General features: G+C 53.1%; 1 protein-coding gene across 6 annotated transcripts in view; it reads left to right on the top strand.

The window, feature by feature from the left end:
• Window positions 1-23,807, top strand: part of GLIS1 (GLIS family zinc finger 1) — a 250,381-nt gene that overhangs the window by 199,712 nt on the left and 26,862 nt on the right. For all 6 annotated transcript variants that reach the window (XM_066376329.1, XM_066376330.1, XM_066376326.1 and 3 more), the window contains one exon: window positions 23,422-23,583. In XM_066376329.1, coding sequence (XP_066232426.1) covers window positions 23,422-23,583 — 162 coding nt within the window. The remainder of the gene's footprint in view (window positions 1-23,421; window positions 23,584-23,807) is intronic.

The following is a 23,807-nucleotide window of genomic DNA, read 5'->3' as shown; positions in this document are numbered from 1 at the left end:
TGACCAGGGGAGGAGGGGCAGTCAGTGTTTGGATCTAAAAGTCCCTGTGGAGCTTTCTGGAACATGCCAGCCCTGCGGGGGTCTGGGAGCTCCCGGTCCCTCTCAGGTCCCCAAGTCCCCAAGTCCCCAGGTCCCCTGCCTTCTTTTCCATTCTCCACCCCCGAGAATGTCTCCTTCAAGCCTCATAGGCCCTGATGGAGGCTGTGAGGATGGCAGTGTCTTGTCCTCCCGTAGTGACTTCAGAGGGATCAGCAGCATTGTCAGGGTGGGGACTATTCCTGAGCCCCCTGAGGCAGTGGCTCTCGGAAAAGTATCCCCAGCTTTTCAGGGATGATCCCCTGGGGCCTTATGGTAGGTCAGGGTTGGTGGGGCCAGTGTTGCTGTTTCCCTGATGTGACGCATCCTCACCCACACCCATACCTCTTGTCCAGTGTTCTTGTCACCAGCAGGCACAAACCTGAGTGCAAATCAGCATCAGAAGAGGAAACTTTCCTGAACTAATAAACTGCTAATTAATCCTGTGCTGTCAGGCTTGAATCAAGTCCTGGCTCCTTCTCAAATTTGCTGTGTGACCTGGGCAGGATCACTATGCCTCTCTGAGCTTTGGTTTTCTACTTTTACAAGCTATGTAAATAGCCTGGCCCTTATTTCCTGCCACTACCTCATTTGTCTAAGTGTTACCCCACAGGGCTGTGGCGGGGTTGGTGGGATCCTCTGGACACTCCAAATACAGGATTTAGGTTCAAGTCCTACTCACCATCTGATCTCAGATGATTGTTCCACCTCCTTGTGCCTCAGTTTCTTCATCTGTCCTAAGGAAGTTGTCATCTTTGAGATCTCAGCTCACATGCCACTTTCTAAGAGAGTTTTCCTTGGCCACCCCTTCCCCACCGGTAGGTACCCTGTCACATCACAAGGCCAATGCTTTTTCCCATAGCACTTACATGGTCAGACATTAATCGTATTTATTTGCTTAGTTGGTTGTCATCCCAGCATATGAGTTGCACAAGGGCAGAGACCATATGTGTCTTATTCACCATGGTGTCGCCAGGATCTTACAGGTACTTTGCACTGGATGGATGACGGATGGGTGAGTGTGTGGGTGGATAGGTGACAGCTGAGTGGAGAGGTGGTAGATGGGTAGGCAGAGCTGAGATGGCGGCACCATCTCAGCAGGTGTGAAAGCCAAGACCAGTGTGCCCTGGCAGGGGGCTGTGGAGTAGATTCCTGTCTTGGTGGACACTAGTCTGTAAGCCCCAAGATTGTTAAATGTTTAAAATGGCTGATTAAATGGGAATCTCCTTTTTTGTCGCTGTGGTAGTTTGTCTCTGCCTGGCCAACTGCCTTCTCCAGGGTTTATGATAAAAAATATAAATCAGAAAACTCTCCTAGAAATAGTCTGACATGAGACCGTGGCCATAGTCCAGCCAGATCCTCCTCTGGCCCCCCAGCCTTCGGGCGGGGTGGAGGGAGGCCTGCGGAGTGGCCTGGAATGAGCAGAGGGTCTGAGAGGATGGATGGGGGGGGGATGCTCCTATTAAGCTATGGGAATGTTTGCTTTTCTTCTCCAACAACTGGTTGTGGTCATGTAAATTACCCTGGAGGAAAGTCAGAGGGTCCCCAAACACATCTGTTGATTTTTATAAAATTAAAGAGAGAAAGGAAGAAAGACAACAATCTCTGTGGTTGGCTTGAAAGTATTTTAATCACCAATGAACAAGGGAAGAATAAACCCCTGGAGGAGGCATGAGTGTGGCCAGGGACCTGAGGAGGAAGGCCTGGTGGGGGCTACCTGTCCGCCTGCCACCTGGGTCCCCTTGTGCAGAGCCAGCCCATACACGGGGCTGTGTGTGGGATCATGGGGACCCGCCTGGTCCCACTCCCATGCGAATGCACATACATTTTAAGGTTAGGATGTGCGTTGAGGCCTGGGGAGCTGACAGAGGAGTGTTTATGGGGGTTTCATCTTTGTGCATGGGCAGCGGCTCTGTGAAATGTGTATGTGTGTGCCTGACTATATCTGGGTGTATAGTCATTGGGGGAATTAGGAGAGAATAGGTGTGTGTGTGTGTGTGTGTGTGTGTGTGTGTGTGTGTGTGTGTGTAATTAGCTCTGTTAGGGTGTGTCTGGGAGTTGTTTGCAGTTGCAGAGTACATGTTTGGTATTGTGATTGAAATGTGTATGGAGTTTGGTGTGAGATGGGGAAGTTTTTGCAGTTGGTACATATTTATTGCAGATATGGTCGGGGAGTCTATAATGGAGATAGACATATACCCATTACACACCCCGTGGGCCCCTGTATATGTCAATACACAAAGCATACCCAGATACCCCATGTATCACAGCCAGACACTCATTTAACACCTAGTGAACACCCCTACACACAACGTCTACTCCCATAACACACTCTCAGACACGCTTCTCCAATAGATACGCATCTGTGTGTGTGGTTGGTTGAGTGAACATGTTGTGTGTATATGCTGGAATTTGAGTTTGGGGGACACATGGTATATGCCTATATGAGGGGAGGGTAGTTTTAGAGTGTGCTTAGGGGTTTGGGTGTGTGTTGGGTGTATGGTGTTGCATGGGGTGTTGGTTATGTGTGTATGTTGGGTGTGCGTGTGCAGTCAAGGCATGCATGTTTTGGAGGAGTGTTTTGTAGAATCTGTCCTGTATGTACATGTGTATTGGGTATGGGAAGGTGTGTTGGCATTGGGTGTGTGTGTGTGTGTGTGTGTGTGTGTGTGTGTGTGTGTGTTTAGGCGTGGGGTGAGACGTCGGATGTGCATGTGTGTGTTGGGTGTAGGGGTGAAAGAGTAGAGCTCACATTGGCTGGGGGAGGAGCCTGAGCCCAGTCCAGGCAATGATTTAAACCCAGGAGCCTATAGCCCCCACTCCCTTCTCAAGTCAGGCAGCTACCTGTGCGTATTCCTGGGATGGAATGAGAGTAAGCAGGGCCTGGAGAGGTGAAGAGAGCACTGGTGTCAAAGGACATTTCAGGCAGAGGGACCAGGAGGCAGGCGGCCTTCCCGCACATCCGGGGACAGCAGTGACAGAGTGGGGAGCAGGGTGAGGGAGATCAGAAGGAAGTGGGGCTTGGGCCATGGCATGGGAACTGAATGTCAGGCCAAGGTGCAGGACTTGATTCTGTGGGCTGAGGGAGGAAGAGCTGGAACAGGCCAGAGTGCCGAGCTCACCCATGGAAGAGGCCTGATGAAGGGCAGCATCGCTAGCGGGGCTCTGTGAAGGACTCGGAGGGGCCCTGAGCAAGGCGGCCCCTGGGGGAGGCTTCACTTGGTCCCCCAGGCTCTGAGTTGCTTGCAGTAAGAGTGATTGTTTGACCTGGCATTCTCCCAGCACTTAGGGGGGCCACAGGGCTGGGATTATTACCCCATTTGACAGATGAGAACATGGGACCAGAGGGAAGAAGCAGCCTGATGCTTGGGTCTCAGTGAAGGGACTCCTTCTCTTCAACTTTGATGTCTCCCACATCTGAGAGAGAGCTCCATCCTGTGCATGGGGTGCTGAGGGTAGGTGGACCCTCGTAGTTCCCAAAGTGCTGCCTCCCATCTCCAGGCTTCACTGTCACCCCAACTGGGGCGTGTTTTGAATTTCTTTTTATAAATGGGACATATGCTAGAAATTTTGTAAAACCAAAGAGAGAGCAGATGACTTTAAACCACCAGGGAGGAAAGTTTTCTTTGGGCCGGTTCCTGCCCTATGTGACATAGTGCTGTGAACAATGTCTGGCACATAGTAAGTGCTCAGCAGCGGGTGACTTCAAATTCACTGCCAGGATTTTAGGGTGAAAAGGATCGAATCCTGGCCTAGCCCTCATCTCAGGTGAGGTATTCACCTCTCTGTGCTTCGGGTTCCCAGTGGGATTGTAGAGATTATTGATTTAGCGTTATGTCTAAGAAATTTGCTGGGATTCCATGGAACATCATAACTGTCATTTTTCATAGCAGTATTATAGTCCATCACGCAGATTGGGGTACAATGTACTTCTCTCTGCTTGCACTGTTGGATACGTAGGTTGTTCTTGAACTCCCACTATTCCTAGTTTATAACAAAAATATTTCATTAACCATCTTCTTGCATAAAGCTTCTCTGATCTCCAGTCTGGGTGGTCACCCAGATCTGAGATGTCAAGGGATGATTGGAACTTGGCTGTGTGAGCCCATGTTTGCTGTACGTGCAGTCACATCTCACCCTCCAAACCCTGGGGGCAGGACTTGCTCCATTCTGGGCCTGATGTTCCCCCGCACTGCCTCCTACCTACCTCCTGCCTCCTTCTGGCCCAGGCTGACTGCAGAATGGCCAAGGATGCTTGCTTGCTAGTGTGTTAATGGGCTAGGCTCCCCCTGGTAAAAACATCATTGTCTGTGATTTGCAGCGGGTCGGTTCCTGAGCCAGAGTCTGGAATCACCTGGGAGAAAATGCCCTTTTCACCCAATTTGAGCATGTATGGATATTGGGAACTGAATTTTTCCAGAATAAATCAAAGCTAGATCACCCAAGGTTGGCAAATGAGACAGAAAAATCTCATGAGATGGGTTTAACCTGGTGGCCCTGGCACCAGGGTCCCCTTGGAGGGGCCTCTTGCTCCTTTGCCCCAAATCAACCTCAGGAGGCACCATGACAGTCCCTTAATGCCCCAGAGCTTCCATTTGGCCTTTCCTGGAAGGGTGCTGCTCTGTGACTCTGTTTAGTTATCTGTAATACGGGGATGATAAAAACAATAACAACAACAGCAAGAATATCTACCTTGTAGAGTTGTTGTGCGGATTAAAACATTTATCACATGTAAAGCACCTGAAACAGGACCCAGCATATAGTAAGCACTCAATAAATGTTAGTTGTTGTTATTTTTAGTTCAAAAATGACTTGACTTTTGTAATCACATTTCTGATAAGGTATTTGTACCCAGAATAGTTAAGAACTCTTACATTTTAATAATAAAAGAGAACCCAATTTTTAAAACGGCAAAGGACTCGAATAGACATTTCTCTAATGCAAAAACCTGACCAAAAGCACATGAAAAGATGTTATTCAACATCATTAGCTATCAGGGAAATGCAAATCAGAACCATAATGAGATATTACTTCATGCCTGCTAGGATAGCTATAATAAAAAAGATAGGTAATAAGTATTGGCAAGGACATGGAGAAATTGGAACCCTCATACACTGATGATAGGACTGTCAAATGGTACAGCTGCTTTGGAAAATAGTCTGGCATTCCTGAAAACAATTAAATATAGAGTTGTCACAGGATCTAACAATTCTGCTCCTTGATGTATACCCAAAACAAATGAAAACATGTCTACACACAAATCTGGTACATAAATATTTACTGCAGCATTATTCATAATAGACATAAAGTGAATACAAACTAAATGCCCATTGACTGATGTATGGATCAGTAAAATGTGGCATATCCGTGGAATGGAATATTACTCAGCCATAAACAAAGAATGAAGTACAGATACATACTATAATATGGATTAACCTTGAAATCATTATGTGAAGGGAAAGAAGCCAGTCACACTAGGTGTGCCATGCTAGAGCCAGAAGGAACCTGTGGGATCATCTTCAGTCCGGTCCTCTCCCTTTTATTTTATAGATGGAGAAACTGAGGCCTAAAGAGGTATAGTGGGGAGGAGGAAATAACATTGGAATCAGACAGGCTTGCATTCAGGTCCCAGTAAGTCAGGACTCTAGGGGTGGCCTTGAGCAAGAGCTGTCTTTAAAATGCGGAGTTATTGAGAAGGGAAAGTACACAGGCCCAGGGTTCAGTTAGAGCCTGGCAGCTGGAAGGGAGAGAGTCAGTCCACATGCTGCTGAAACTGCCCCTGCGCAAAGAAGCAAAGAGAGAGAGACAGGCCAGTAGGGAGGAGTCAGAAAAGCAGGAAAATTCTGTTCTTGAGTTAAAAAAAAATATTTGCAGAAGTTTTATATGCTTTTTGCTGAAAACATGAAAAATACAATAAGCATAAATTTATAAGAAAACACAAGTCGGTCCTACCCCATCCCCACAAAGATGGGGATGGACCCTGTAGGGCTGCTTCTGGCTCCTTGAGTGAAATAGAAATGGACTTTATGAAGCATGTTTCTAATGAAAAATTACTGTCATCCTCTCTGGCAATCCCTGGCAGCCCAGGTTTGGCTTGGCACAAAGGGAGAGGCAGGGAAATAGCATTTGTCAAGCCTGGTCTGAGCCCAGTGCACCAAGTTTGTGTTCCAGAACGTACAGTCATTCCAGAGATGATGAAAACCCATGGTGGTGCATGCAGTTAGCAAGTACGTTTGGAAGCAAGGCCTTATGCTTCCAGGCTTTAGTGGGCCTGCACGGCCCACCAGAGAGCTGTGGCTATTGGTGAAGTTCTGGGAGACTAGGCGGATTAGGGGGGATGTTGCCTGGGTCAAGGCCTGAGAAGCCCTCACAGAGATAAGTAATACCTTCCATTCATTGAAGGCAGTAACAGGCGGTGAAAAGTCAAAAAGCTCAGGACTCACGAGTCAAGAGCTACTTGTATGAGGATGCAGGAGGAAGTGGCCCTGCTGCCCTTTCTCTGGATGTGAGGAGGGCTGTGAACCCCAGGCTCCTGCCGCAGGTCAGGAAGCTCTGAGGGGTGGAGGGGTCTGGAGACCTGGCCCCCGTCTTGGTGTCACCACTGACTTAATGGGCAGCCTTGATCCAGTCTCTTCTTCTTCCCCAGCCCCAGTCTCCCCATCTGCAAAGTGGGCAGGCTTCCTCAAACACCCCTTCTGATTCAGACCTTCTGTGATTTGAAATAAAGAGAGCCTCCCCCCTACCCAAAGTGGGGTGGGACAAGGGTGGCTAACCCTGGCTGAGCAGATTGTTCTTATCAGCCAATGTGTCCTGAGCCCCTACTGTGCCTCCAGTCCATTGGTGGGTCCTGGAGAGAGCAGTTGGTGGGACCAGCACCATCCCGCCTGACTCACACCCCTAGCTAGTGGGAGAGAAAGACACAGATGCCAACACTTAGAATCCCAAGTCCTAGAGACTGTGATGAGGGAAGGACAGTAGGAAAATTAAGGAAGGCTTCCTGGAAGAGGTGGCATATGAGCTAAAGTTTGGATAGAGAGCAGGATTTTTCCAGGTGAAGTGACAGGAGAAGGGTACTTTAGGTAGAAAGCAATGAGAGCAGAGGCACAATGGTGTGGGCTGCATGGCGTGTGACACACATCACTCTGTTCAAACCCCAGAGACGGTGGGCCCTGCCATCTCATATCTTATTTGGCCCTTAAATAGACCTACAAGGAAGGAGCATTAACTCTGTTTCCCAGAAGATAACGCTGGGTCAGAGAGGCTAAGTAACATACCTAAGGACATAGCCAGTAAGCAGCAGAGCTGGGACTTGAACCCAGGTCTGCCTGATCCAAAGCTCACACCCCATCCAGCTGGTTCAGAGACGTGTCCCCAAACAGTTGGCTGAGGCTGGAGAGATGGGTGCTGAAGGAGCAGTCGCCCCTTCCTGGTGCACTGTGCTTGTGGCTGCTGCTGGGGAGTAAGATGCAGCCTCGCCCTCCCCTGTCCAGGCTTGTGGCTCAGACTTGCCTGTGTGTCCTCTGCCCTAGAAGTGAGCCCATCCATCACCACCATTTAATTAAACCAGCCATTCTGTCTTCTGAGACTCCTCAGTCATCACTGGTCACCACGTGTGGAACACTTCAGTGATATCACCCTGTGAGGAGTCATCTGTGTCCCTCAGAGCATCCAGTAGGGTGGGCCTCGGCTTCTCTGATGCAGCTACACAGCTGCCACCGTCATGGGCTTCATCCCCAGACATTTTGAAAGTTGGTCACCATCCATGTCTCTTTTGATCTTCAGATCCACTCTGGAGGTCATCATATTGTCCCCATAGATTTATGTAAAAGCTGAGTTCAGAGGGAAGTCCTTTGCTCATGTCACATAGAACAGGAGGGAAGTCCTTTGCTCGTGTCACGTCGATCCAGACCTGAGATCTCTCTGGCTCTACGTGGAGGATAGGAGTGTCCCTTGGTCCTGTATGCAGTACAGCTCACCCAAAGTCAAGTGCAGAACTGAGAAGGAAATCTAGTTCTGCAGCCTAGATCTGTCTATGAAGTATTATACTGCCCTCTGTGACTTTTTTTTAAAACTTCAACAAAACCGAGTAGTAAAAAATATAAAGCAATACATATAATGTTTCAAGAAGTAGAAAGTGGTGAGCACAGTATAAGGAGAAAGGAAAAGTTACCCTGAACTACACCACTCAGAAGTGATCACTGGTAAACATTTTAGAGAATTTCCCCTAGACTTTTCTCTGTGTATATGATAATTATACTTTTTACTAGAATGGAATCATAATATATTTACTGTTGGGTAATTTGCTTTTTTCAATAACAGTACATTTTGGACATGCAGCAGTATGCACTTAGCTGGGTGAACGAGTGAGTGGAGAAATGGATGACTGGCTAGTGAATGGCTGGCTGAACGCAGTCGGCTCTCCTGTGCCCCTGGAAGAGTCGGGCGTTGTGAACTGCCCAGACTGCCCTCCCAGAACCAGGAGCCTCCGTCTGTCCTGCCAGTGATTCACTGATTCCCTCTCCTCTGTAGCCGTGGCCCTGTTTGTCTCTCTGCAAAGGGGGTGGTGGGTGCCTGAAGCTGACTCTCCACAGCCCTGGTAGGGGCCGACACTGCTTTCCTCACCATCCCTGTAAGTCCAGTGAAGAGGTAACTCCCAGAAAGCTTTGGTGGTTTCTGCCAGTCGCAGAGTTGGAGGGAGCTGGGATTTGAACTCAGACCTGGGTGACTCTGCAACACTCCGTATGCCAGAATGAGCACACGCGAGCAGGAAGAGCCTGCTGGCAGAAGGGAGCCCAAACTGGGGGGACAGGGGAAACCTGAATCAGCCCTGCCCTCTCTAGGCTGCTTCAGTGTCTCCACCTGTAACTAGAAGGCCTCCGAGCGCCAGCCAGTCCTGACGTTGTGTAGTCTTGGGTTTCCCATGCACCCTGGCTCCACCACCCTGCTTTTACCCCAAAGCCAGAATAGGCTCAGAGAGGAGTCTGGCTGAGGGCCTGCCCCAAAGCCCAGAGCCTCTGCAGAGGACTTGCGCTGATGCCTGAGGGAGTTCCAGGCTGAGGGCCCAAGTAGTCAGTGCAACTGGAGCCTAGAGAGGAAAAAGGAGCGTGGGGAGCCAGCCACAGCTGGGAGGCCCACAGAGTCAGATGATGGGAGATTAGAGACACCAGCATGGGGACCTTGGATTGTATCCTGAGGGAAATCGGGAGCCCTGGATGGGTTTTGAGTAGTGACAGGACAGGTTTGCAGCGTAGTAATCTCTCTAGCTTGCAGGGTCGATGATTTGGGCACAATGGCCAGGTTGGAAACAGGGAGGCTAGTGAGGAGAGGGGCAGGATGGGCATATAACTGGCACTGCCACGGGCAGTGAGGAGTCGGAAGGCCTCACCAGGGCCCTGGGCCCCCAGCCCCACTCAGGCTCCCATCTTGCTTCCTCCAGGATGAAGCTCTGGGCTCATTCTCGGTCCTCAGCCTCCGCTGGCAACCAAGGGCCCTGGCTGGGCCCAAATGCAAAGCAGAAAATTTATTTTCTGTAAATTATTGGTGCCCAAGTCATAGCTGAGTGGCTCAGCACAATGGCATCCTTCTCTTTTTGTCCTCAATTTTAAAAGCCAAAGCTAAATGTTTTAATTTTACATTACTCCTGACGTACGCTGATGGGTTCCAGGTGTCCCCCTGGGTCAGCAGTGCAGTGTGGCCGGCCAGGCATCTGGGCAGGGCCTGCTCCCTCGTGCCCTCCTGCCACCTTCTCGGTTCTCAGAGAAGTACCTTGCAGTACTTCCTTAAGAAACCGCTCCTGATTAATCATCTAGTTATAATTCTTTTCTTTTTTTTTTCAGTTTACATGGTTTTTCTCTTGTGTGGGGACCACATGGTATTTCCCCCTTACCCAAGGGACAGAAGGCTCCCATGGGGGTCAGAGGGCCTGCTTGTCTCAGCAGAGGGCACAGCTTCCCGTTCAGACCCTGGGGCATCACAGGCACAGGTGAGGGCCGGGACACCTCCCCCAGTCCCTTTCAGAGTTTTCTAACCTGTGTTGAGCTGGACAGTTGGAGAATTTAGGTCTTAAGGGAAATATACACTCTGGGAATCTGAAAAATGATGATGTAATGGCTGTTATCACTAGTATTGTTATTTTCTGGTGATGTGAAACATTTAGTTCTTTGTTTCTAGTCATTTCTTTCCATGGCCTAATGTCTCCTAAATCTGTAGACAGACCACTCTGCTTTTTGTTGAATGTGATGGAGAACAGGGGAAAGGGCTTTGGTGTCAGACAGCCCTGGGTTCAGTGCAGATGCTGCCCTTGCTCCTTGGGTACCCCAGGCCCAGGCTCCATGGGGGCCTCTGTTTCCTCTAGGAAAGAGGGTGATGTAGCACCTTCCATCCAGGGTGACCGGGGGTCGGCAGGGCAGTGCCCAGATGGGGCTACACAGGCTGACCCAGAGGTGCCTCTCAGTTGTACTTTTCCTCCCTTTTCCATGTCCCTATGAGAGGGACAGACAGTGGTCTCTATTTATTTATGTCAGGTCTGAACCTGACGTCCATAAACTCAAGTAAGAGAGACATAAAATGTAACTTGAACGTTTTCCTTGACCCCCTTCCTATTCTGAGCACCCAAATGCTGGATAACAGATTACAGGCACAGAGCAGCAGGTCACAGACCACGGTGCATCTTTCCTCTAAGTTACATCTAAGCTCTGGGGGTGGGGCTTATACTCAATCGAGGGGTCCCCAGAGATGACCTGTCTCCTGTCCATCTGGATGGGAAGCTGCCTCGGGGCCAGAAGAACTCTCTCCCGTTGTGCTGCCCACGGGGCCTCCTGAGACACGCAGAGCCCTGCGTGCAGTGGGCCTGGGCTCTGCCTGGGAAAGCCCCGCTTCGAGTCCCACACGCTAGCTGGGGGTGCTGGCAGCCTCAGAGCTCAGAGCCTCCCCACTTTTAGAGACCGCCGTCATCTACGTGTGTCTTCCTTCTCCTCGGTGTCCCCGTCCCAACTGGAGCATAGTTCCAGGGGCAGGAGCCCAGGAAGCGTTGCCCTTCCTCCCCCAAGGCCTCTCCTGGCCTCCACTAATTTGAGGCCCCCAACCCCCGCCCTGCCCACGCTTCCCTTAAGACTCGTTTGTTTGTTGCTCGGTTCTTTCGTTCGTCGACCGTGCCAGGCCCAGAGTTGGGCACTCTCAGATGGGTTTATGGCAGAAAAATTGTTTGAAATATTAGCTGCATGACTCATTTGTGTCTCCAGAGTTCTTTCCATTTGGCCCTGAGGCCTGGGATTTAAAAACCCCAAAGCCAGGAACTCACTCCTGCCTGTTCTGCTTTCTGCTAAGTAATCTCTTCCTTGAGGCACTTGGGTAGAGACACAGTGCTATTCCTTACATACCCATTCAACAGATGAGAACTGAGGCCCAGCAGGGTAAGGGACTTTGCTGGCCCAGGGAGCTCCTCCATGGCTGAGCCAGCTGGTTGCCCACTTGTAACTGGATGTCATTTCTGCAGTGGGGTGGTTGGGGGCAGAGGCACTGGCCACAGGTACCAGCTGCTGAGAACCCCAGAGGGAGCCTCTGTGGCTTCTGCCTCTCTTGGGGTTGCGTGGTGCTGGTGGGACCAGGGAAGAGGGGGTGCTCTGCAGACCGAGGCACTCGCTACTGGAAAGGATTGCCTCTATCTCTTCCCAGCTTCTCATCCTCTCTCTGGGTTGCATTTCATTTGTTTTTTTCTGTTTGTGTAATTGGTTCCTGGTTGCATTTGACCTTCCTTCACTGGTTGAGTGTAAAAGCTGGGCTGTTGCCATTCCTGCCATTCACCGTTACTAAGCATCCGCCCCGAATCCAGCCCTGGCCCAGTGCCAGCCCCCCTTGGAGTCCCTCAGTCGACCTGTGGTGGGTGGGAGAATGGTTACGGTGCTGAAGCAGGTCGGTCTGTCCCCTAGTGGTAGGTCCGACCAGATTTGGACCTGTTGGATGCCCCTAAAGGTAACCTAGGAACCATCTTGCACCCTCCAAGGTGCTCTGATGAACATGTAGTCACCCAGCTCTTCACCTGAGCACCTGGGAATGGGTTGCTCACTTCCTCCCTACATAGCGTGCCCTCTGGCGCTGAGTGCAGGCCTCTGTGACTCCCTCCCGCCCCCACCATGACCTCCACAGTTCTGCTGCCTCAGAGCTGCCCACACCGGTGGTTGGGTCCAGCCCTGCCTCTGCCCCTCGTAGACCTGGTTCTGAACACTACCCCCTTACCAGGTGGGGGCCTAGAGCCCCCAGGGATATCCTGGTGGAATTGGAGCCCCAGGTGCACCTGAGCAGTTTGCTCCCATCCATTCATGACCTCAGATGGGAACTTTACATGTTACACTCTTGTAATGATTCCCAGAGATCCGATGTGAGGTTTTCCTTCAGGTGATGGTTGGAATGGCTTGGCTCTCTCTCCTCCTCTGGTGGCCCAGAACTAGGCTGGGCACTGATGCAACCCTGTTCAACCCTGGTACACAGTCACCCCACTGCCCCACCCATTGTGGGCAGGCGACCCTGGGGAAATCAGGCCCAAGGAAGGCAGGCGACTGGTTTAAGGTCACATAGCAACTTGTGACAGAGCCAGGGCTGGAAGCAGGTCTTCAGCTCCAATGTTGATCACATCCTGGACCTATCCCCTGCTGTTCCTTTTTGGAATTCTGGAGAAGAGCTGAAAAGGGGCCTAACTCTGCCGTGCCTGGGACCAAGGCCACACCCTGATGTCCGTAACAGGCGTCTGAGGCCAGGCGCAACACCCCGTTTTGCGGTGAAAACACGGTGTTCAGAGGGGCCAGGAAGAGGAGGAGTCGGGCCTGAGCCCTGGCTGGCTGTGAGGGTGGAGTCTCACTTGGGGGAGGGTTGAGGTTGGAGGCTGAAGAGGACCCTTTTGTTCCTCCTGGTCCCTCTCTCTCTTCCTCCTCCTCCTGAAACAGTGCTCACCCTCCTCTCTGACGGTCAGACGTGGCTCCATCCAGGGAAGTATCTCCTCAGCGGATGAGAGCAGGTGGCTCTTCTCAGCTGGCTGTGGAGGTGCAGTGGCAGCCGTGCGGCTGTCCTGTCTGTGCCTCCCTTTCGCCCTGGGGGTGGGCTCCTGGAGGCGGGGCCAGGTGGGCTCCTGGAGGCGGGGCCAGGTGGGCTCCTGGAGGCGGGGCCCGGTGGGCTCCTGGAGGCGGGGCCAGGTGGGCTCCTGGAGGCGGGGCCCGGCACCAGGGCGTGGGCTAGGTCTGCACAGAGGGTGCGGTGAGAGATGGGCAGTCTGGCCTCAGCACCAGGGTTGGGTTCAGGCAGAACCAGAAGGCCCGGTGTGGGAAAGGTGGCGGTGGAGGGGTGCTAAGGTTTGAGTCAAGCCGAGAAGGAAAGGGAGGACTGGACAGGTGAATAGAAGGGCTCTGTAAACAGAGGACACAGGCTGGGCGAAGGCCTGGAAGTGGAAAGGTGTGGCCTTTGGCAGGAGCATGGGGAAAGGGAGTGGGCATTAGTCCAGAGGTTGGCGGGGTCAAAGGGTGACCTGCTATCCCCTCTCTTGGTGTTCTCTAAGGCCACGTGCCCTCCCTAAAGCCAAGCCAGTTCTGGAAAGTCAGGAGTTACAGTGGGCCCGCCCTCCCACCTACAGCCTCAGCATCACCGCCTAGGGCTGCCTAAGGCTGTGGGAAGGGGTATGGGGCCATGACCACCTGCAGACCTGGCTGTACTGGGTGTCGAGATGTTGGTGTGAGGACATGACTTTATCCACTGATCTCTTGGGAGCCTTTTCTGGATGTTGTCTCTGGGTGAGTGTCTTCTCCCCGTGCACACCCAAACCACCATGCAGCTGTCATGTGCCGAGGCTCTGACCAGTCTCTGGCATGTGCTGTCTTGTGCTGGGCTCAGGCAGTGTCAGTGTGTCTGGGGTCTGGGGAGTTTGTATGTTTGTGCCTATGCTGAGTCCTGGGGCTTGAGTGTCCTTGGGTATATACTTGAGCATGTGTGTGCTGATCTGTGTGTCTCTGTGACATGAGACATATGTGTGGGAATCAGTATTGTGTTGGTGTTCTGGGATTATGTCCCTGATGTCTGGCTTGGCTGGAAGGAGAGGTGTCAGAGTATGTGTGTGTCTGCATTTCCGGGCCTGTGGCTGGTGGCTCGATGTGTATGTGTATCAGCCATTCTGCGCAGCCACTCTGCACATGTCTACTATTCTCTGGGCCCTGGCTGCTAGCTGAGTTCTCTCCGCATCTCAAACAATGTCTAGCCACTGCTCAGTCTGGGCAGTTCCCCCCAAATTCCTCCTGTCCACTTGGTGAGTAGATTCAGCCCCCTGCTTGCACCTCTTACTTTGGGGGGTTCTGCACATCCCTGGAAGGGTGGCCTAGCCCTCTTGGCTCTTGCTGGCCAGGAACAAGGACCCATTTCTTGCCTAGCTAGGACTTTCTGCTAGAGAAGGGACCAGACAAGATCCTTCAGTGTAATCCTGGTTAGGAAGGGACAAGAGGCCTGCAGCCTGACCCCACCAGTCTTAAAAACCTCCTCCCAGGCAGGCACAGCCTGACCAGCCCTGGGAGGGAAGCGTGTCTGTGCCCAGGCTCTGGCCCCGTTCTCCCTTTGCCTCCTTTGTGCCCCACCCGCCTCTTGGCCTCCAGCTTCTGCAGATGGTGCGAAGGCCCAGAGAGTTGAGCAGGTGCAGAGAGCTCCCCACCCTGCCCTTGGATCTCACAGCACCCCTTGGGCATGGCTGCTGAGGATACTAGTATGGCCCAGGGCACAGAGCTTGGGCGCTGGAGGCACACCCTGGCTCCATCCCTTGTGAGCTCTGGGACTCTCACACAGGAACTCCATGGGCCTCAGCTTCTGCCTCTGTAGCTAGGGGGCGGGTGTGCTGGCCCAATGGGACTGAGATTGTGTTTAGGGAGAGTTTGGCCCAGTCGTGGGTACCCCTTCCTCCCTCCAAGGACTAGTGAAACACAAGGCTCTGAGGAGACCCCCTGGAAAGCCCGTGGGGGCCCACTGGGCAGTAACCTCAGGGCCAGAGTCCCCCTCCCGGGGTGTGGGGTGAGGAATGGACCTCAGCTCCCAGCTCGCTGGCCTCTCGAGCTGGCCAAACATCGAATTACTTGACATCTTGGAGAAGGCATCACGCAGTTCTCCCATCCAAATCGTTGTTGCAAAGTTAAAAGTTTGTACAAAAATGAGAAGCCGATCCCCGAATGGCCTGCCAGACTGTTGTAACCCAATATATTTTACCCTTAAACCAGAAATGTGTTTGTTTAGAAGCGAGTCACTGGTAAATGCCAAAACTGGAGGCATTTCCTCCCTTGCCCCTGCCTGTTCCCTGCTCCCCCAAATTCCCTCCGTACCCTTTGTGTCCAGAGCCTTAGCCAGAGCCTGAGAACCCGGGGCCTCCTTACTCTTTGGGCCCTATCAGCCACAGGGAGAAACCTTGACATTCATTAGGCACCCACTGTGTGCCAGTTCCTACACTAGGCATGTCCTTTTATTTACTTCTAACAGCCGTCTGTGGGGGCCCCCATTATAGAGAGAAGAAAAATGAGGACACAGGTGGGCGGTGCCTTGCCTGAGTTGGTAGCTGTTGTTGGAGCTTCAGCACAAACCGCAACATGACCATAGGACCTTCAGCTTACAGCACGGGGTTCCGCACCGCACATGTGAAACAGGGCCCAGAGGCAGGGTGCGGTCATGCCCAGCACCAGCTGGCACCATGCTGGGGCTTCCCTTAGCTCTTCTACCCACGAGGGAACGGGCTCAGAGTGGGCAGCTTGCTGAGGCGGTGAGCCCAGCCCTGCAGATTCTGATGTCTGACCCAGTGCCCTCCCTCCCCCAGACAGAGCTTGAAGTGTCCCTCCTCGGGCTTGGCCTGGAGGGGAGAGGGTGCCAATCCCCAGCTCTGGGCTCTGGGCTGGTTCCCCTCTTTCATCTCCTGCCCTTGGTTCTGTGAGCTGCACACAGCATTAATGGATTGCAGTGGACTTTTTCAATTAGGTTCTGATTTTCTCCTGCCTGTTACTATAAAACTCCAGATGGTCTGGGGCTTCACGGTTCCAGGGGTATTTTCCCCCGTTATTTTAATCTTCTCTGGTAATACGCCCCACATGTGGGGAGCGGGTCTTGCAAGCCTCTGCATTCTGTGCACGAGCGGGGCTCTTTCTTCTCCCCTCTGCTGCCCGAGTTTCCTTTCAGGGTGGTGGCATCGCCTCTCTTGGAGGCGCCAGGCAGAAGGAGGGTGTCCCCCTTTCCTGGCATTGGCTCCACCCTTGGCCTGGGAAGGGAACCCAGGACATGGGCCCTGTTAGAAATCAGTAATAGCTCCTGTACCAGCCCTGTTTTTTATGCTTTATGTAGGGGTCCCTAAGGCAGTGGCCACAATAGTGAGGGACACACATAGACAGCCTTGCACATCAGTCAGACCTGATATCAGATCTCAGCTCTGCCGTTTACTGGCTGTGAGACCTGGAGCCTGCGATGTCACCTTTCTGAGCCTCAGTTTCCTCACTTGCAGAATGTGGCCGGGAAAGAGCCTCCCCAGCAGGACATGTTGACAGGATTAAATGCAGCACGCACAGCCTTCTTGCCCCTGATAGGTGTTGAGAGGGTGTCACCCAGTCATTTACATCACTTGGAATTCACCCCAGTTTCATCTTAGGAAATATTTTTATGTTTTTGCATTTTAAGGTAAATAAAACCCGACACTCATAATTACATTTTGTTCTTAACTGTTAGATGTTCCTTCTGTTTCTTTTCCCCTGTCTGTGCACCTGCTACCCACAGTAGCTAGCTTCTCTGTTACTCATGGCATGTGAGCCTTGGCTGTGGTCATCTAAGTCTGTTGAGTGTTTGGTTATTAGAGCCAATGCATTTCAAACTCACCCAGAATAAGAGGTGCCAAGGTAATTCTCTGGATGGACACAGATGGCATTAGGGGCCTGGGCCACAGGATGCTTCATGTACCCTGTGGTTCACAGAGAGCACCCCCCACACCTGTGCCCAGGTGTTACAGATAAGGAATCCTGGCTCTGACAGTGAGATGAACTTGTCCGTGGTCATCCAGTAGGGAAGTATGGAAGCCAGATTTGTATCCAGACCTCTCTGATGCTGAAACACAGTAGTGTAGGAGTCAGAGGGCCCAGGCACTACCAAGACATCCTCAAGGGCCAGGTCACACCAGCCAGAGAGGGACTCGGACTGAGCCGTAGATTACAGCCTTTGGTCTGGATACTGGATGCCATGTGGAAGGAGTTGGGAAGGGAGGGACAAGGCAGCGGCTGGTGTAGTCGCCTGGGTGGGCAGTGCTGCGGGCGCGGAGCAGGAGAAGAGAAGAGGGCAGACGTAAAAGATGTTTAAGATGTGGCTGGTGAGATGAAGAGGCTCCAGTGGAAGGTCAGGTCAGGGGCTGGGGACCCCAGCACAAGTCTCAGGTTGCCCCGCTTGCTGGGCCACAGCAGTGATTGCACAGGGTGGTTTCTGTGGAATCGTCTGGAATCCCCACCTATGGGTTCAAATGGAGGGAGGCCCCAAAACTCCCATTTCTACTTCCATCTCTCCTTTCCCTGATGCCCTGCATTCTGGCTCAGCAGGTCTTTAGCTGTCCCCAGCATGCACCACCCTCCTTGTCCCCGTGTCCTCTGCCCTTTCTCTAAACCCTGCCTAGGCATCAAAGCCCAGCTCCTCCAAAAAGGTTTTAGCAACCCCCTGCCTTCCCAGCTGGCAGCCCTGCGATCGGCCCCTTCTTAGGACTTAATGCGTTCTCTCTTGTTTTGTGGTCTTTGTTGCCCTAAAGTCTCAGCCCCCAGCATGCTGCCAAGCACACACAGGGGAAGCTGAGTGAGGCAGGAGGATATGAATCAGTGGGCTAAAGGATGAGAGGCTGAATGAGTGAATTAAAGACGCGGGAGGGTCAAGGATAGAGGATGCATGATCAGTGATGAGGGTATGTGACGAGGTTGGGATGGAGGGGAGGGACCAGTGACTTTCAGAGCCGTGGGCTTGTCCAGCATTGCTGCCATGTGTTGAAGGGTCAAGGGTCACTTCTTTCTAGAAAAGACGGCAGTTCTGGACCCTGGCCCATGAAGCTCAGTTGGTTAAGAGCATCGTCTGGTATGCCAAGGTTGTGGAGTTGATCCCTGGTCAGGGTACATACAGGAATCAGTCAGTGAATGTATAAACAAGTGGAACAACAAACTGATGTTTCTTTCTTTCCCTTCCCTTGTCTCTTAAAAATAAAACATAAAAATGAGATGGCAGTTCTGACTGTGGCCTAGCCCAGGCTCTGTGCCCTCTGGCACAGTGGGAGTAGTTTCCTCTCCCTGCCCTCATGTACAGGTACCCAACCCTTGCGATGGGTGGTGGCATCCCAGGAGGTCTGCTCCGCACGGTTGTATGCCTTGACACTGACAGCAAGGAGGAAACGGCCTGTCCAGAGCAACATTTGCCCCAGAACCTCAGGAGACTGGGGAGTGGGAGAAGAATGTCAGGAAGGCCCTGGCCCCTGGGGCGAAGGCCCCATGGAAGCATCATTACACCCTGAGTCACAGTGGCCTTGCCTGAGGGGCTCCATTCCTGCTCCAACAAGACCCACATTTCTATTTTGGCAGCATCTGTACCCCCATAACACCACAGTGGTGGGCCCCTCTCCCATATAGCTGATGTACAGGGCCCCTTCAAACCATCCCACCCTAAAGGCTGCCTTACTCCCCTTGGAGGCTGCTCCTGGCACCCAGAGGGTGCCCCATGGGCTTGACATGGCAGGGGCATTAGGGCTAGACCAATCAGTGGCAAACGCATGTGCCACGGCCCCTGTTTTTGAACTCTGGGGTTGGTGAACCCGGACCCATTCTGGTGTCCTCTCTGAGGGCAAGACAGGAACAGCCCCCACGGCAGTAATAGTGATGACATCGGGGGGCGTCCTGTGCCATGCAATACGTACCTTGTTCCTCACAGCACTCTGTGAGTGGTCACCATCGTCTTCACTCTACAGAGGAGACCGAGGCATGGAGAGCGGCCCTGACCCGCCAGCATCGCAGGGCTGTCCGCTTTCCAAGTTCGGACCCTTCACCCCGGCTCTGACACACTGAGACCGTGGAGGGCCGTGAACGCTGGGCTAGGGGGCTGACAGGAGTGACAACGTCAGGCCTATCAGGCTGCGCTCACACAGATGCTATACCCATGTGGCAGGAGGCACAGTGAGCCCAGGAGGGTCCTGAGCGGGCTGACCTGGTTAGACGTACAGTTTAGCAACAGACTCTGAAAGCCTGCTCCTCAGGGATGGGGCTTGGACAGGCCAGGGCTAACTGGGGGATGAGGAGAGGAGTTAAGGAGTAAGAGGTGGAAGCAGTACAGGGGGCACATGGGAGCCCGTCATGCCCAGTGGAGCATGCCCCCTTCAACTCTCTGGGGAACAGCAGGCCTGGGAGCTGCCGCCCGAGGCAGAATGCCACTCCACTACTACTGGCTCTGTGACCTTACTTAAATGATGGTTTCAATGGTGATACTGGGCAGAAACTGGTGTCAGGATAAGCATGTACTGTGCATCATTTCATTCAATTCTCACAGCCTCTGTCTCACCCAGTTTTACAGATGAGGAAACCGAGCCTCAAAGAGTTTCAGGAACTCGCTTCAGATCCTTTCATAAGTGGAGCAGCCAGGACACAAGCCTGGGTCATCCCACACCAGAGCCTGTGCCTGTAACTGTTGAGCTGGTCACTCCCCCTGCCCCCAGCCTCAGCTCCTGACAGTGAGGGAGGAATATTTGCCACATAGGCCGTGGAGAGGATAGAGATCACACTAGTGGCAGCATCAGGCCTAGCAGAGTGTGCACACGCAGATGTTGTACCCATGAGTTTCTGTCCTCATCTCTGCCTGTTAGCCCATCTGTGCGGTTGTTGAATGGGGAGGACTGGAGGGACCCTGGCAGGTAGCTGCAAGCAGAGCCCACACCCCCAAAACCCCTGTCATGACTGTGATGTTGGCCCTGACGGGGGCATTGCTCTGCCAGACGTCCCTGCAGCATCCTTATCCCAGACCAGTCCTGATGGGCAGCACCCCTTCTGCACCTACTGCTATCCCTTGATCTACCTAAAGAGACAGCCCCCCAAATCAGGACAACCTGCTTCTTGTACCCCAGCCTGCAACTCAGCTCCGGGAAGTTTCAGGGGCCAGGACAAGGCTGGGCGTGGCATGGCACAGGGCCCATGCAGTGTGGGGTACCTTGAAGAACACTGGAGAAAGTTTGCTCACAAGGGTACATGCACCCCCAGGTCCCGGCACTGCTGTTCTTACCCCCATTGGATCACACTGCTAACCCTCCCTTTGCCCTCCGAATGAGATGCCAGCTCTGCCCTCAAGGAATGCTCAGCCTGGAGGCTGGAGAGAAAACCACAGTGCGTGTGCAGTGGAAACCTAACCCACAGACTCAGTGCGACAAGGAGGGTCAGGGAGGTTGGGGAGGGCTTGAGCACGGTTGGTAGGTGTCTGCTAAATGAAGGAAGGAAGGGAAGGTGGTCCAGGCTGAGGGGTCAGCTCCAGCGAAGGCCTGGGGGCACGAACGTTCAGAACAGACTCAGTCGATGAGCCCCTGAGGCTACAGTTTGACACGGGGCAGTATGCAGATGAGAGAGGTGAGGTGGAAGACTGTGAACACCGAGCTACAGATCCAGGACTTTTGAAAATGAGTTAAATTATCATGGAGTTGGAAGGGAAGGTATCCCAGAAAGGGCCCACAGCCTTGGGGTCTGGGAGCTACAGTGCTGAGAGGGTTGGCCAGACAGGCTTCTAGACCTTTGTGAGCAGGAGATCATATACTGATCTTTAGATTCTGAGACTCTCCCCAGATCAGGAAAGTCACCCAGCATGTGAGGATTTAACTGCCCTTCAGCTTCAGATGTCCGCCCTCCCCGCTGGAACCAGAGAGAAACAAAGGGCCCAGCGGGGTGCCAAGAGGCAGCCTGCTCTCCTGCCCAGGCTCTTCCACCTCACTTTGGGGTGAAATTAGCACATGGCTATGGCAGGAGAGTAAGGGGAGCAGCTTGTGGCCTGTTTACTCCCCCAAAAGGATTTCCTACTGGTTTGGATGCATGGAAAAAGCACATCTGGAAGTAGGAAGCGGGACAGCCTCTAAAATCCAACTGTGGGCACTTGCCTTGGAGCAGGCCAGATGGCACGACTTGCACTTGTGGCCCAGCCTTCAAGGGCAAGGTGTGAAGGGAGCCCTTCCAGACTGGTTGTTGTCTGTGGGTCCTGTCCTCACGTCTGGCTGGGCACTTCTGGCCTGGCTTCCACCCTATTCCGCCACCTCTGCCTTGGGGCCAGCTTCTGTGACCCTCATCTATGCTGCTACGTCTGTCTTCTCCTCAGCAGTCCTGCGGCCACCTCTCCCAGCCCTACCAGCCGCTAACAGCCAAAGTGCGTGTTGAGGGGGAAGGCGTCTTCCTCAAGTGCACCCTGTACCCTTCCTTCTTAAGGCCTTTCTATTGGCCCCCTTTCTCCAGGGTGGAGTCCAGACTCTTGAGCCTGCCATTTGAGCCCCTACTCTCTGGCCTCTGAGCTTCCTGTCGGCTCCTCACCCACTAGAGCCTACCCCCACCCCCACATGTACTGCCCTGGAGGGGGATACTGACCTCTCAGAGCTGAGGAATTAAGCTAGGTGGATGGCTGGATCTGAATGCCCACAGTCCCCTAATAGATAAGGTGCCTTTAAAGTAGGGAGGTGAAGGCAAAAAGGAACCCAGTGCCCAGCTCAGAACAGAGGGAAGTCACATCTTCCAAGTGTGGACGCAGGCGGGAGCAGTCGCTCCTTCTTCCTGCTGCAGATAAGCCCAGAGAAAGGGGTGGGGAAGGGCTTTCGTGGGAGCACTAGAAGTGTGGGGACACGTGGGTCCTGGTCTGATTGGCAGTTCAACTCTGGCCTGGGGGATGAAACTGATAGCTGCAGAGAAGGAACTGGCCTCCTCTGGTCTTATCCTTAAGGGTCACCTCCCCCTGCCTACCTGCCATCTGGGCTTTGGCATCAGACGCCCCCTGTGTCCTGTCTTTGCCTTGTAATAGCTCCGTGATCACCACAGGGAGCATCCATCTCTGAGGTGGGGACACTGAGGCCACACACTTCATAGGTTGTTCTGCAGCTAAGCACACAGCACCATGTCTGAGTGGACAGAGCAGTTATGGTTCAGTGTTGGTCTCCCCTCAGCCCCAGCATGCGCCATGGGAACACAGGCCAGACAGTGGGGAAGAGCAGGAAGGAGCAGCCAGTCACACTGGGGACCACAGTTGGCTGCCTTCGCCCGGCAGCATTCGAGCTGGACTTTGAAGGCTGAACGGGGATTAGATGGATTGTTACAAGAGAGAGAGGACATTCCTTGCTGACTGACTTGCATGAACAAAGGCTTGAAATTGCCTGGTGGACTCCTGTTGTTTCCAGAGTATGGGGTGGGAGTCAGGAGGGGCAGGAAGGTGAGGGGTGGGGTGTTTGAATGCCAGGAGCAAAGGGCTTTAAGCAGAGAGCAGCAGATGTGAGTTTCTACATCAGAGACTTCCTCTGGGTGGCAGTGTGGAGCATAGGGAAGGAAGGTTTGCAAGAGGTTGGAGGTGGGCGGAGGCTGGCTGCAGGGATCAGGGCAGCCTGGGGCCACAGGAGGGCACTGTATTTGTTGCTCTCCACCCATCCTACCCCCACCCCCATCTCTGACCAGAGGCACCATGTGTTTATGTGTACCACTCTATGTCTACTGCCCGGCATGGGCCTGGTACGTGGTGGGCATTTAGGTGCCTAAACGGCCAAATAATTAATCAAAGCCACTGACTTTACAAATGTGGTCATTGTTCTGTCAGCAGTCAGCATTGATGCTGCGCCCAAGGTGGACAGAGCCCTTTCACATCGGTGCCCTACCCCTTGGGGCCCTCGTTTCAGCCCTGAGTGGTGGCCACACAGTCTCAAGTTTGTAGGCAAGGAAATAAGGCACAGGGAGGTCAAAGGCTATCAATTCCAGGGCTCTCTGCGCTACAAGGTGTCCCTGGCATCCATTCATCTCAGGTGGGTCTGCTGTCAGAGCAGCCATTGTATCTAGATGCCAGCGGGGAGGGGATCCTTCCAGATCCGCAGACGGCAAGACCACTGTCTTCTCCAGCCCTAGTGGCCATGTCTAAGCCAAGGATGCATTTTTTTGTGGACCTACTAGGGCTTCTCAGATAAAGTCTGGGTCCTGAGAACTTCATGGAAATCATGGTGCCTGGAGACCTCAGGCAGGATGGGGTGTATGGGGGTTGAAGAGGGCCAAGGATGCTGGAGGCCATGTCTAGGCTGGGCAGTGGGCCCTCCAGGGGCTGCAGAGCGCCCCTCACCAGCCTCTCCTGCAGTTTGAAGGCTGCAGCAAGGCCTTCTCACGGCTGGAGAACCTCAAGATCCACCTGCGGAGCCACACAGGCGAGAAGCCGTACCTGTGCCAGCACCCGGGCTGTCAGAAGGCCTTCAGCAACTCCAGCGACCGCGCCAAGCACCAGCGCACCCACCTCGACACGGTAGGCCCACGGGTGGAGGCCGAGGGGAAGGGGCAGGACATGCACACTCCTCCACTTGTCTGATGAAGGGTGGGAGGTGGGGTCCATGCAGAAACCCTGCCTTCATCCTGGAGCCCTACTGACATTGTTTGGGGGAAAAGGGAAGCCCTGTCATTAGAGGATGTTTAGTGGATTCCTGGCCTCTATCCACTAGCTAGTAATTTCCCATCTCCCATTTAGGTGAC

The sequence above is a fragment of the Saccopteryx leptura genome, chromosome 3, assembly GCF_036850995.1.
Source record: "Saccopteryx leptura isolate mSacLep1 chromosome 3, mSacLep1_pri_phased_curated, whole genome shotgun sequence".
NCBI classification, from domain to species: domain Eukaryota; kingdom Metazoa; phylum Chordata; class Mammalia; order Chiroptera; family Emballonuridae; genus Saccopteryx; species Saccopteryx leptura.
Note: the sequence above shows the minus strand (reverse complement) of the source record. Positions and strands in the feature narration are given on the sequence as shown.